The following is a 14,615-nucleotide window of genomic DNA, read 5'->3' on the forward strand; positions in this document are numbered from 1 at the left end:
TAACAAAACTTTGAATTTTTGAAAATCTAAGGCTTTTCTACCTCAGGAATAGATTACCTTAGCTGTATTTAGTAAAACTTTTAGGAATTTTTGGTCCTCAATGCTCTTCAACTTAGTACTTTTTTTGGCATTTTAAACATTTTTTTATTCGAGCGTCACTGATAAGTCTTATGTAGAAGAAACGCGCGTCTTGCGTAAATATAAAATCTTAATCCTTGTATCTATGATGAGTTCATTTTTTGTTTCCCTCTGTTTTAGTTTTTATGACTTTCGAACAGGGTATAATACTGTTGCCTTTATTTAACAAATACCATGATTCTTTATAGCCGGATGTTTAGCGAAGAGGCTAATTAAATAACTTCGTTTTCTAAATACATGTATATCAAAGCCACAGAAAAAATACAACTAAACTTTCCATTCCTTTATTACATTATTTAATCTTTTATAACATAGTTTTTCCATATATATACCTTAAATGATATAAGTATTTACATCTTATATTTCTTAGACAGATTGTGTCTCTTATAAACCCAAAATGAATACCCTGAGAGATGACAGGAAAGGGAATAATGTCCTACTACAATGAAAATATGAAAATGAATAAAGTTGAACGATAATTCTTATAGTTATTAGCTAAAAAAATTGATACATTTTGACTCCTAAAAACCTTTGGTATGATGATTATGCTTTTCGAATTCTTTTAGGCTGGTGATAGTTCTTAACTATTAGTTATTAACATCCAGTGGCATATATTCCATGTCTTTTCAAGAAAAATGCCAGTGATAGAAAGTTATATAAAAAAAACTTGTGATGAAGTAAAAAGAAAGTTAATGTAAAACACATTTATGTTTTTTTTGTTTTTTTTTATCATGTAGGATTCCTGAATTTAAATAAGTTAACAACTAACATGATACCAAGTCGAGTTTCAACAAAATCTTCAAAAACATGTGAAAAATAAATTAATTATTTAAAGAGATAAACAGCTTATGTAGTGTAAAGCAATTAGACAACGAGCTAACTGGTTAATCCGGTGTATGATAACTAGTTGATCTAAGCTAAGTAATCCAGTTCCGTCCACTAACGATCTCTTCATTAACAATAATTGGTTGCAAGTGGGCGCAAATTATTCGTTTTAACAGAAAATCTGTTGTATACACATGTAATACATCTTTTTGATCACTATTAGTGTACAATAAATTAATTTGATTATCAGATAGGTTAACATATATATAATCTTTGCGTTTAAATCATCATTTTAAATTTAGTTTCTTATAACAAACAAATGTGACTAAAGATTTGAATATTGCTTTCCATGAAGACAAGCACTCAGTATAAACTATTATGTTTTATATCATGGTATAGTGGTAATTTTCAATAACGAAGACCACCTTGTCTGTCTACTGATTCAATAATAAAAAATATAACCAGTCTTACAGCTGTAAATGCCTCTTTAAGCATATTTATGCGATGGCACATGACCATGTAAAATTGAATTAAACATAACTGTATATAAAAAATAACCAGAGGATCAAAAATATCCCACTGTGTCAACACTCAGCCAATAAAAAGTCTACTCCGAAGTACAATTGATTTTACACATGAGTTTGAGGTTTTTTTTCTCTAGAGTTTGATATTATTCTATATAGAAATCAACTTGGAATGAAATCATTTTTTAACTTTGTTTTCTCTGTTGAATTTTCTGAGCCTACGCCAAAAATCATCGCCGTCCGGCATGCTTTCATATCTTTCCTAGTGGATGATTATTCCAATAATCAAATTAAAATATTACATGCCTTTAAGAAGTCACGGACATAGATCTATACCCGGCTTCTTTTTTTTAAATCGTCTTTGCATAAATCAAAAAATAACAAATAGGCTTTGTAGTGTCCATCAACTCCTATGCAAAGTTCACCACAGCAGGTTCAAGTCGTCTTAATTAATATTTTCATGTTTTGTCTTTCCGTAAACTATAATGAGAGATGAAATTTAGATCAATGATTTCATTTCCTAGCTTCATAATAGCAGAATTACTGTATTGAACATTATGTGAACTAACTTCGCCATCCAAATATGTACCAATAACGGTTTCAACATTGCCAGAATACAACTTTTGTGTACAATCAATCTTTTGCTAGGTCAATTACAATTTATCTTAAGGTGGGTCAATTTGATCTAAAGTGTTGACATAAAAAAAATCTAAGTGAAACGATAGTTTGATTCATGTAACTTCAGATTCACATGAGTTTCACTTGAGCACTTTCGCTTCATACACCTATAATTTCTAACAATCTACATAAAATAAATCATTTGCGCTAACATTGGCTAACACATGTATAGTCTATACAGTAACATTGGCTAACACATGTATAGTCTATACAGTAACATTAGCTAACACATGTATAGTCTATACAGTAACATTGACTAACACGTGTAAAGTCTATACAGTAACATTAGCTAACACATGTATAGTCTATACAGTAACATTAGCTAACACATGTATAGTTTATACAGTAACATTGGCTAACACATGTATTGTCTATACAGTAACATTGGCTAACACATGTATAGTCTATACAGTAACATTAGCGAACACATGTATAGTTTATACAGTAACATTGGCTAACACACGTATAGTCTATACAGTAACATTAGCTAACACATGTATAGTCTATACAGTAACATTGGCTAACACATGTATAGTCTCTACAGTAACATTAGCTAACACATGTATAGTCTATACAGTAACATTGGCTAACACATGTATAGTCTATACAGTAACATTGGCTAACACATGTATAGTCTATACAGTAACATTAGCTAACACATGTATAGTCTATACAGTAACATTGGCTAACACATGTATAGTCTATACAGTAACATTGGTTAACACATGTATAGTCTATACAGTAACATTGGTTAACACATCTATAGTCTATACAGTAACAGTAAATAACAGTATAAATGTAAGTCTGATAATCTCACCAGCTTTTTTATCGTTAAATTTTCAACAATTCAGCCATTTATAAACAGAAAAGAAATTAAAAATTGATAATGTTTTTTCTTTGAATGTAAAAAATCACATCACAATTAACACTATGATAATTTGAAAAGATAAAAAAATAAAAATACAACAGGTTTGATTTGCATTTGTTATGAACAAAAATACAACATTGCAACAACATAATATATCACAGCGTTCCTCTTGATAGAGAGGCAGTTCTCTAGAAGAAATGTATCTCCATTAAAACAACAATCGTCCCCAACAGCTTTTACAATCTTAACACCAATTAGTTGTATTCATATGTAAAATATCCACTAAACAAAAATATAACATTATGATTTTAAGATTGATACAAGTTCAATCTTATTTAAAGACAACACGAACTTCGTCTTACTGCGACAAAATAAACAGGAAGTTGTAAATATTGTCTTCCAGTCAAAGAGTGCAAAACGTTACATTATTCACAAAGCCAAAACACCTGCTGACTGACACTCTGACTACAGAATATTAAAACGTTTTGCAGGTACGCCTAAAAAGCTTTTAATTTAATCAAATAACGGATAATAATTGCCTCTAAATTGTGTGTTTTTATTAAATTAAAGGTTCCTGAATTGCTCAACATAGGGCTTAAGAAATCTTATTATACAATGCATGCGCTGCAATTTGCCTATGTGGGCCCTTGACTCTTAGAAGGCCCTTGATTTATATAAAAGTGACTAAGTTTTATTTCTACATATTTAATTTTCATGTACTCCTATTTGTGCCATTTTGCGGTGCCAACTTATGAACACTGTTATTTTCCATAAGATTACAATGTAACTTTGAACTCCGCTGGTTATTTTGAATTTCAGAACGGTATGTAACAAACAAATAATAAGATCTTTTATGGGAACATGTTTTGAAAGTTTGGTTTCAATTCAGTCAACTGGTTTTAGAAGTGACATTATAAATTTCTACCAAATTGTTTTCTCGGGAAATTTTATCAGAACCAAAGTATCAGCATTTATAAACTACCTTTACATGACAGTGTCACTTTTTATTTCACTTCATTTGTTCGTGAAAATAACAGCAATTTGCAGTTTGGTTCCAAAGTATCTGCAAAGTTGTGTTTTATTTTGTTCGGTAGTTCTAAAAAATTAAAGAAGGGAGAACACAATTTGAAATGTTGACGAGAGGAAGACTGATACCAACAGATGGCAACTAATGGCTGAAATGGTCTTTGGTCAAATGACCTAAAATGATTAAACAAATATTGCGATTCATAAAATGAGACCCACATGATGCACATGATTCAATGATATGGTTTTTTTTTTCAATAGAGGAAGAAAATTTACTACCCCCTAAGTGATGATGGCACTCTTTCAACCATGTTGCCTAAATTGGTCCACGTGTAACCCGCGTGCCTAGATATAAGAAGAGATATTCAGCCATTTTAAAGCTTGAATATTCTTAAGTTTTATGAAAAACCAGCTTGAAGTTCATATATGTAAGAGGACGGACTTGTCATCCATGTCTGTCAACAGAGGTGACACGTTCTGCAGACTGTGTTCTATGCCTTGGTCGTTTTGGTATGATGTTTTTCAAGCTAAGATGTCGACGTACTCCTGGAGATGATGTATGAATCATGTTACGTGGTTCTTTGTCTTCATCTGTTTATTACTGAATCTACAATAAATTATTTGATTATAATTAAAGCACGTTGATGTAAAGGAATTGAGTGCAACTGATGATAGGAGATAAGAAGGCAATCCATCACTATAATTGTCATGAAGATCATCTAGAAAATACTTGCCAAAACTGCTTATTAAACGTTTACATCTACCTGTTACATAAGGAAGTAATCAGTACGATTAGTTCTTTCCTACAATTACATACACACTACTAACTTTGTATGCTATGTTGTGGTAAATTTGGTAATTTTGACGCTAATATATGAACTAAAACAAAGAAAAGTAGGAGCGGGTGTATACCACGGTTCAAACTGTTTTGGTGAAATATTATTTACCATTGTTCCTAATTTTCACAGAAAATAAACTTTATACAGTTGAATAAAAAACTCTTTTAGCATCGTCTATTCCAGAATGATATTTTTAAACGTTATATGCTGTTTTAGGTGTTGAAAGAAACCTCAACTTTTAAGTAAAAGTATACTCAAATTGTATTTGCCGATTATCTGTCACTATATTGAAGTGCTATTCTGGTCGCATATATAGAATGTGTAACGTTTATGTAATTTGAAGATTGTGTCTAAATGAATGTTAGTATTGATGTTTTTTAACAGTTAGCAATATCTTCAATGGCTTAGAATACAATCTTCCCAAAGTGGTGATTGTTTCTTAAAACTCTGAAAATGTAGCTATTTTAGAAAAAATAAGCTTAATAGTATGTATCAATATCAACCTTAAAATTAAAAAAAAGTAGTTCTTTGGTATGTCTAGCAAGATGCTGTATATATACAATTACATATGCGTCTATATGTGGATAATTCGAAATGTTCGTGACGTTGTGAAATGTCCTTTATGATCAAAGATGATCTAAAAAAAAATCAGCAAAGCACATCTTTGTTTCGTGTTTTTATAAATCAGGTCGATGTTGACTGTTCTCGGTTTTTTTTCTTTCTCTGTTTTTCTGGTTTTTTTTTCTTCAGGTGTTTAATATGTTACTATATGGTATGTTTTTCTAATTGCTGAAGGTCGTTCGATGTCGTAAATTGCGTATATCTTTATCATTTAAACGCTGGTGGATCGTTGTCTCAATGGTAATAATATCACATCTTCTTATTTTATAGAGTTTATATTTTATTTTGTATCTTAGTATAGACTTAAGTTACCACCGTAGAAAAAAAAATCAACCCACCAGTTTTGTCAGTTTTACAATTGCGTTTAATATGATAATTATGAGGTTGTGTCAATGTTTTGCCTCTTTGATTATCCCACATCTTAATTAAAACCCACGTTCTAGATATTTAGATGGGGAAAAAACAATGTTATATCAATATAATAATTATTCATATATGAAATATTGTTCAATTATTTTTATGATCAAATGTCCTTGATTATATACGTATATGTTTGTTTTACCTAACTGTACTGAAGATCTTTTATGAAGTAATCTCTTATAATTTTCAAGAGACCTCGAAAATGTACTTTGAATTATGTTTTGAACAACACTTTAATGAACAGATGTTTTACGTAACTAATTTATTGTTTATGTAAACCATTATTAATTGATAAACACTGCAGTGTTCTTACAAGTGAAAGCACCTCTTCCAGTAAACAAACTTTTTTTTCTGGAAGGACACACAATCTATACTTCCGCATCATTACATTCTTACCAATCAGCTCATGGCTGTATTCATCCCGGAATTAAAGAGAGGCACTTAAAGAGACATACTACCTATAAAGCCTCTTGAATGCGTGCCTTTTAAAATGTATGAGCAATGTATAGATTTGGCAAAGCGTAATGGAAGCGTAAAGGAAGAATAAAACATATGATGTTTTAAAGTTGGTGTTTAAATTATTCGGAATCTTCTTTGATTTTATGTCTTGACTTTTGTTCAAAAAAATAACTAAATATTAGCGCATGTCTTTGACATGTAGCACATTTTAACAGATAGGATATTTCATACTAGTATATAAACTACACGACTCGCTTTCAATGAGATGTAGTTGTCAAAATATCTAGATTATCTTCAAACGGAAATCTGATCTATATATATACCATTTTGGAGCTATGCTAGCATATTTGAGTACTTACCCCAAACAGGGCCAATAAATAATCAGTATCTATCATTTCACATCTTTTACCCGTGTACTGAACTGGACATCTAAAGTTAAAAAGACGAAATCATATAAATTATCAATATATTGTACAAAAGTAAATGATCAATGTATTGTTCAAAATTTTTAGCTTCAAATCGAAACAACATTAAAGACCCCCAGTGAAACGTAACTATAATTAAAAACATGCAATACTTATTCTAATGTTCCTCTAATATGAAATAAATATATGCCGATGTTTATAACAGACGAAGATAGGAGTGGAAAGAAATGAAATTGCATACTCCATGGGATGAGACTTAGACAGAGGAAACATCTCCTGCTATCACCCGTCACGTCATCATATCGTCATAACCAATCATAAGTGACAAAGCCTTAGACAGAGGAAACATCTCCTGCTATCACCCGTCACGTCATCATATCGTCATAACCAATCATAAGTGACAAAGCCTTAGACAGAGGAAACATCTCCTGCTATCACCCGTCACGTCATCATATCGTCATAACCAATCATAAGTGACAAAGCCTTAGACAGAGGAAACATCTCCTGCTATCACCCGTCACGTCATCATATCGTCATCACCAATCATAAGTGACAAAGCCATTACTTGACAAAACTAGCAGCAATATCAGATTGATCATTCACATATTATCCCCCACCTAAAATTATGGAAGACTCCATATGAATTTTGAAAATCCGTTTACATGAGTTTTATGTATAAAACAAAATTGTTTCCGAAACAGTAATACACACACAAATCAAGATGTTAACGATTTTTCTTTCCATGGTGTGATGTTTCATACCATTTTTTATATCCCAAACATCAAATGATTATTTAGTAGCAGTACGTGTTTTGACAAATTTCAGCTCTATTGATATGATAGATATTGGTGATTTGTGATTTTATTTGTAAGAGGCGTCATAAGATTAAATTAAAGAACGAGTGCAAGAAGAAGAAAACAAAGGTACTAGACTTGCATTAGGAATCCTACGCACCTCATGTTTGGTATACAGATTATGCTTTTAACTTAAACATCGTTAAATAGTAATCACTGCTATTCATTATTGTATCTGAATGAATAAAATGTACACAAATGAATAAAATCGATATCCGTGGCATGGAAAGTGTACTAAAATTAACTAAAGCTAGATAAGTTGCGTCAAAATAAAGTTGAAGACCTCAATGACCGTGTGGTCTGAATACCGAGTTTGTCTACATTGACACTGCGGTTTTGTGTTCGAATCCGCTCTATGAAGTTGCGGTTACTCTGAAGTTCGGTTGTTTCTCTCTCGGCATTTCGACTCCCTCCATCAATTATAGCTGGCGGCTATAGCCAAAAGAACTGAAAGTGGCATTAAACGCCAACAATCAATCAATGAAAATAGAGTTAGTCAGTTCTAGTCTCCAAACTAGGATGTGAAACGAAATAACTACTAACTATATTGTAAGCTCATGTTGAACAGAGGCTATGCTAAGTGTTATCATCTATTAAGTGATCTTTAGACCGTTTTACTTGTTAAATATCTTATTGATTTCAAAATTTAACGAATCAATTTAACATAGAATTCTAAAAGAGTGAACACTTTTTTTTGTTCACAGATTCAATTCATATCGTGCATGGCCTACGTTTGTTCGTTTTAAAGAAGGTTGCAAATGCAAAACACAATTCAAACAAACAGTCTTTTCAGAATTGAGTATACCGATCATCTTAAAGAGTTCAATGTAGCTTTTTGCATGAAGCATAGTGTGATATTTGATAAATTCGTGTTTGCAGTATCTATTATCAAAGATATTGGTCATTGCAAAGTGACAAAGCCTTAGACAGAGGAAACATCTCCTGCTATCACCCGTCACGTCATCATATCGTCATAACCAATCATAAGTGACAAAGCCTTAGACAGAGGAAACATCTCCTGCTATCACCCGTCACGTCATCATATCGTCATCACCAATCATAAGTGACAAAGCCTTAGACAGAAGAAACATCTCCTGCTATCACCCGTCACGTCATCATAGGAAACATCTCCTGCTATCACCCGTCACGTCATCATATCGTCATAACCAATCATAAGTGACAAAGCCTTAGACAGAGGAAACATCTCCTGCTATCACCCGTCACGTCATCATATCGTCATCACCAATCATAAGTGACAAAGCCATTACTTGACAAAACTAGCAGCAATATCAGATTGATCATTCACATATTATCCCCCACCTAAAATTATGGAAGACTCCATATGAATTTTGAAAATCCGTTTACATGAGTTTTATGTATAAAACAAAATTGTTTCCGAAACAGTAATACACACACAAATCAAGATGTTAACGATTTTTCTTTCCATGGTGTGATGTTTCATACCATTTTTTATATCCCAAACATCAAATGATTATTTAGTAGCAGTACGTATTTTGACAAATTTCAGCTCTATTGATATGATAGATATTGGTGATTTGTGATTTTATTCATTGCAAAGATTCACACCAAACTCAACCGGAAAAATAATAATTTGACAGTTACTCATGTTTCTTGCAGGCTGTAAAATTAAGATGTGTATGAGGTCATCTTTCAATTAAATAGTATCGTAGAGGGGGAGTATAATTCCTTAGCGCACTGAAATCTTTACCATTATCTTTCTTATTCGCCTGCATTTGTGATTTATGAAAAAATCCTTTTAGTAGCGGTATTTCAGCTGTCAATCAATCTCATGTCTATCTTATTTCAATTTATGGCAACCTGGGTTATGTTATGACAGCTTAGGTTATGTTTTATTAGCCTTGCCAAAAAATGTGCTATAAGAGTACACTTCTATTCCGCGGTCGGTATGGTTATAAACATAGTTTTCTTTGTTAACTAATTTGAAACAAATTGATTAATTAAAAGATAAACAAACAAGCACACAAAGCTTGTGCGGCTGAAACTTTTCTTAAGCCTTTAATTCATCATGATCGGTCAATGACTTTCTTAATAATTTCTATCATCACTTCATCAGTGTTTTGTTGACACTATTATTTCACATAAAACACATTCTGGCATCATATCATATATTTCATATATTTCATATACATTTTTGTTAATAAATTGTACCTATTAATAGTTGACCATGAAAAATATGTAGGTATACCGAAAATTATCTTTTTATATTCCAAAAACGCTTCTTATATATATTTTGATTTTTATTATTAAACTGATTCACAGAACCTTTCAAAACAGTTCATGTCAATATAGGCACTCTACGTGTCTTGCTAGTACAAAACCCAGATTCGATCACTGAAATACAGATTCAATCATTGTAACTTCAATAGACGGTAGAGTACAATAAACAAGCAAACAGTTACAAACAGATTAAAATGTTTGCCAGATACAGCACATGACGGATTGAAAATAAAAAGTGGCTTTGAATTACCACAAAATAAAAAAGCTTATTGGTGTTTTATAGTTCTCGAGTACCTATCATGACTACAAAGAGGAAGTGTGTTTGATTGAAGGCTTTTCGAGTATGTTGTAGGGTAATATCATTCTTTCTGTCATAATATATAAAGGAAAGCAAAACGTCGTACATCTTATGTTAACCTCACGTTGATAGATGTGCATCGTACTGCAAGCAGTCGTTTGATGTTTAATACTACAAAACATATGTACGGCTGTTAAGAGAGCATAAACAAACATCGTAAAATCATAAGATGTTATACTCGTATGTTCCGGCAGATAAGGTCAGCAATCTTTGTTAACACTTTGATGAAGTAGTTTATCCATGTATAATATCAACATAATTGTCCAAAACCTGTTGACAAATAACACTATGTTGCACGTTTTTCTACTTTAAATTGTTGTCAGTAAAAATACAATCTTTAAGATTTCCTGCGATCCACGTGTCATAAGGTGTAATTTGTATACCAAACGTTTTATCAATGTTATTTCAGCTTCTTTAGCTAAAATTCGCCATAATAAAGACTGGTTACTTGGTACTCTTCAAACACCTATCGTACCTGACATATATTTCAGCGCATTAGTGCATAGGTTGAATGAATGAATCTTCATCAAGTATTGAATTTGATATTTAACAGAAAGAATCTGAAAAAACTACAAAGTTTTAAAGTCTGTAAGATATTCCAGATTTATGTTATAGTCTTAAAATAAAGGTCATTAGGACTTGATAATTGGTAAGATTGTCGTGAGGATGTAAAAAATACCACACACTTAAATCTCTATAAAATATTACATAATTGGCTACTTGATAAACTATATGCATCTAACAATGTGAGAATAGATTAAAAAGGTATTAATTTAGGATACTGGGTGTTTTATACCGCATACCAAACAATGAATAGAGAATAGAAGAAAAATAAACTCAAACAAATTTTTTAACTATAAATATAGATTTGACATATAGCATTTGCAAGCTAAACTGATAGCCATTTTAACTTTAGTTTAATAATACTAACATTTGCATGCAACATTTTCAAAACTTTTTTTATTCTTTACAGCTTGACATACCATGATTTTTTCCAAGCATTTACACCACGAATGCTGTTTCTTGCAATCAATGTATTTTGTTTTGTAAAATCATCGTACAGGAAAAAATAAAGCTCTTGAACCAAATTCAGGCATATCTTTCCTGACTTTTGTTGTTGCAAATACAGAGCTTGAGACACAAAAAAATGACATTTTATAGATGACTTTGCGAAAGAGGCTTTGCTCATTGTTGAAGACCGTACAGTGACATTTGGCGTCTTGTGGAGTGTTATTTCATTTGCAATCATACCACATCTTTTTAAAAAAAAATAAGACTACTTGTTTGATCACCAAAGTTTGTTGGGTTGCTGTTGTTTCATTGGTGTTATCATTATTTCTCGTATTATTTATTATGTCTTATGGTTAATACTCTATGTGCAACGTTTGCATTGTTTGATAGTGGGATTTTCATTTAAAAATTTACTCTAATAGAAACACATTTATAACCATCTGTAACAAAAACATTACATGGCAGTTCCTGTGAAATTACTCTAAATTCGATATTATTACGCGATGGTTACATTTTTCCTACAATAAGATATGCAACACAGAATGTGTCTGTATACTGCAATTTTCAACAAAGCATTGTTTTACCAGTTCATTCCGTAGCAGATGTCTTATTATTCAAAAACACATGTCGCGTTCAAAGAAATTACGCTTGAAACATGTATGTTTATAAACATATACTATTGTTCCAGAACCAGCTTTCCATGATAATTACGCAATAGAATAAAGAAAAACACCAAAAAAAATGACTGTACATACCTGCATGTTATTATATCTAGAGCCCGAACCACGGCACAGACTCCGTTATTGAGACAATAGTGTCGAAGCTGGTAACTACATGGCATTACATGAGCATTGTAAAATGGATCAAAACTCGGATCTAAATAAGGCGTCAATTTGCTATGCACTGATTGAAAACTCATAGAATAACGTTTATGTCGTATTAAAGGATGCGAACTATTAGATTCTTCTTTATAAGAATCCATAATATTTTCTGTCAAATTCTCAATATTTTTCTGTTTTATTTCTGCAGTTTGTTTTGTATTACCCATACTTTTGCTTTGTTGCAAAATGTAATCACCATCTAAAATTTGCCGTCCGAAGTTTTTTATATCCATAATGTCTTGTGTATTCCCACTGAGTGGATTTTGCCAGTTTCGGTCTTTTTCAGATAAAGGGAAACACGCAACAAATGATAAACACAGCACTATAATTAGAAATAGCATTGAAATGGATCGGCATCCCATCGTAAAGAAACGAACATTTTGTCTTCGAAGCTTTTTTGTCACTTGTAGAGAAAATTCGTGCTTTGTAAATCCCACATAAAAGAAACAATGTTGGTAAATTGTAATACGTGAAACATATTCCAATATTTATTAAATACTATGCTTATATATAATAACTAACAATCATATATAATAAATATGTATTATTAGATATATTTTAAATATATATTTTACGAAATTATGCAGTTTATTACAAATAATAACTGAATGAACTGTTCCTATATCCGCTCGTTCATTCGCCAGATAGACGCCTCAATCCTATTTGTGATTCGATGAGAGTTTAAAGGATCACCTCCCCTACAGAGCAACATATCTTATGTTTAATAATTCCTGTAACATTGCTACGTCATTTTATTGGTATTTTCTTTCACAATTAACTTTAAACGATTGGTTACTATCGTCTGCTTCATTAATAAGTTATATTTTATCTGTAAATGAAGCAGACGTAAATCATATGTGTGGTGTACTTAATAATGGCATATACAGATGTTAACATACACCCTTACAAAATATTGTAAGTGATTTCATTTTTTAATAAGTTGTTTTACCCCGGTTTAACAATGTAATAAGACATTTGTCGACGTATTTATAAAAGGTTATTTAAATAACAATTGTTATTTTATTGTCTCCATTCACAATCAAATCATCCATAATCTGCTAATGTTAGAAATAAACCTTTCGTGATGAATTCATTTATTTACTTTCTGTTCATAAAACACAAACAAAGAGATCGAATGCTTTAGCTTCAGTCATATTTCTAAAATACAACAAACGCTTTATTGGATACATCGCTTTACCTATAGATATCACTGAAAACGTATTTCTAAAATACAATAATGGAAGAAATCCTCTAAGTATATAATGCTACTTATGATGTAACTTACAAGTAGAAGTAAATTCAACACTAGTAAGAATACTTAAAACAATTAAACTTTGAGCACACATTTGTTATTTAATTAATATTATATAGTTATGTTTCTTCCGTGTCGAACCCAAAAGCTAACTTGCGTATGCAAATATTGTAATCCCTGGGTTTCTCCCGTCCGAAGTTTATGTGTCAGTTGCGGGAGGTTTATATGTACAGCCGTTAAATCCGATGCAATGTATGGTGAAGAGAAAGTCCCACGCTCCATGCAAGGGTACAGTAAATAGGTCATGTCACGAATTTTTTGTCAAATACATCTGTATCATATAAAACATAGTATGAAAATGGAAAACTAATGCATTTATTTCTTATTTCTTTTTACTACTCATGAAGTTAGTGGCCTTATGATTATAGTATATCAATCAAACAGAAATATGTGTATCAACAGCATATTTTTTTTTTATGAAAAGTATATCCTTGATCATTAGAGATTTGATGATTTTAAGACAAATTTAAGAACTTTTTTTTGCCAATTTTTTTTGCTTTCAAATCAAATGTTCGCCTATTTTAAAAGAATTCCTTCAGTAATATTTCAAAAAATAAAAAAAAATATGAATGCATTCAACAAACCAAAGTTGTGTGCAAAACTTGATAAAATTAGACGTGATAGAGCCCATTTCAACGGTACCATTATTTACCGGTACCCCTCCAAAAAAAGAAATTTCTATCTTAGGAATGTGTGTTGTATTTATAATGGTATACTAGTACTTGAAAAGACAATCTTCACCGGATCGCATCTCGTGTAGGAGTTTCCGTTTCGTGGAGATTTTAACCTTTAAAAAAATTGATTATGTTCGCAACGTTAATGAACATAAACATTGATAGAATAATAATTTTGATGTCCGCAACCAGAGACATATGTCTCTGCCGCAACTGATAAAATTTCGTCACTCATAAATATTTTAGACGACTCGAAACAATTTTGAAATTATTATGATTATATTTGAACATTTAGAAAAATCGTGGCATAATGAAATTATAATGCGCAAAAGTATAGCCTACTGGTGGTTTTTGTTATCAATGTAACTGTGAAAAAAGTATTTTTTTACAACGAATTTGTTTTTTGTGTGTTCATTGATGTGCTAATTGGAAACGCCATACCA

At 31.4% G+C, this 14,615-nt stretch overlaps 1 protein-coding gene across 1 annotated transcript; it reads right to left on the reverse strand.

Annotated features, from left to right (window-relative positions):
* Window positions 1-406: 406 nt before the first annotated feature.
* Window positions 407-12,673, reverse strand: LOC134712151 (protein vein-like). Its single transcript, XM_063573349.1, has 3 exons — window positions 12,061-12,673; window positions 6,758-6,827; window positions 407-4,666 (listed from the first exon to the last, which is right to left on the reverse strand). Exons 1-3 carry the CDS (start codon window positions 12,546-12,548, stop codon window positions 4,658-4,660), a joined length of 567 nt encoding a protein of 188 aa, XP_063429419.1. The 5' UTR covers window positions 12,549-12,673; the 3' UTR covers window positions 407-4,657.
* Between the last annotated feature and the right edge of the window lie 1,942 nt (window positions 12,674-14,615).

Source organism: Mytilus trossulus, chromosome 3 (genome assembly GCF_036588685.1).
Source record: "Mytilus trossulus isolate FHL-02 chromosome 3, PNRI_Mtr1.1.1.hap1, whole genome shotgun sequence".
NCBI lineage: Eukaryota > Metazoa > Mollusca > Bivalvia > Mytilida > Mytilidae > Mytilus > Mytilus trossulus.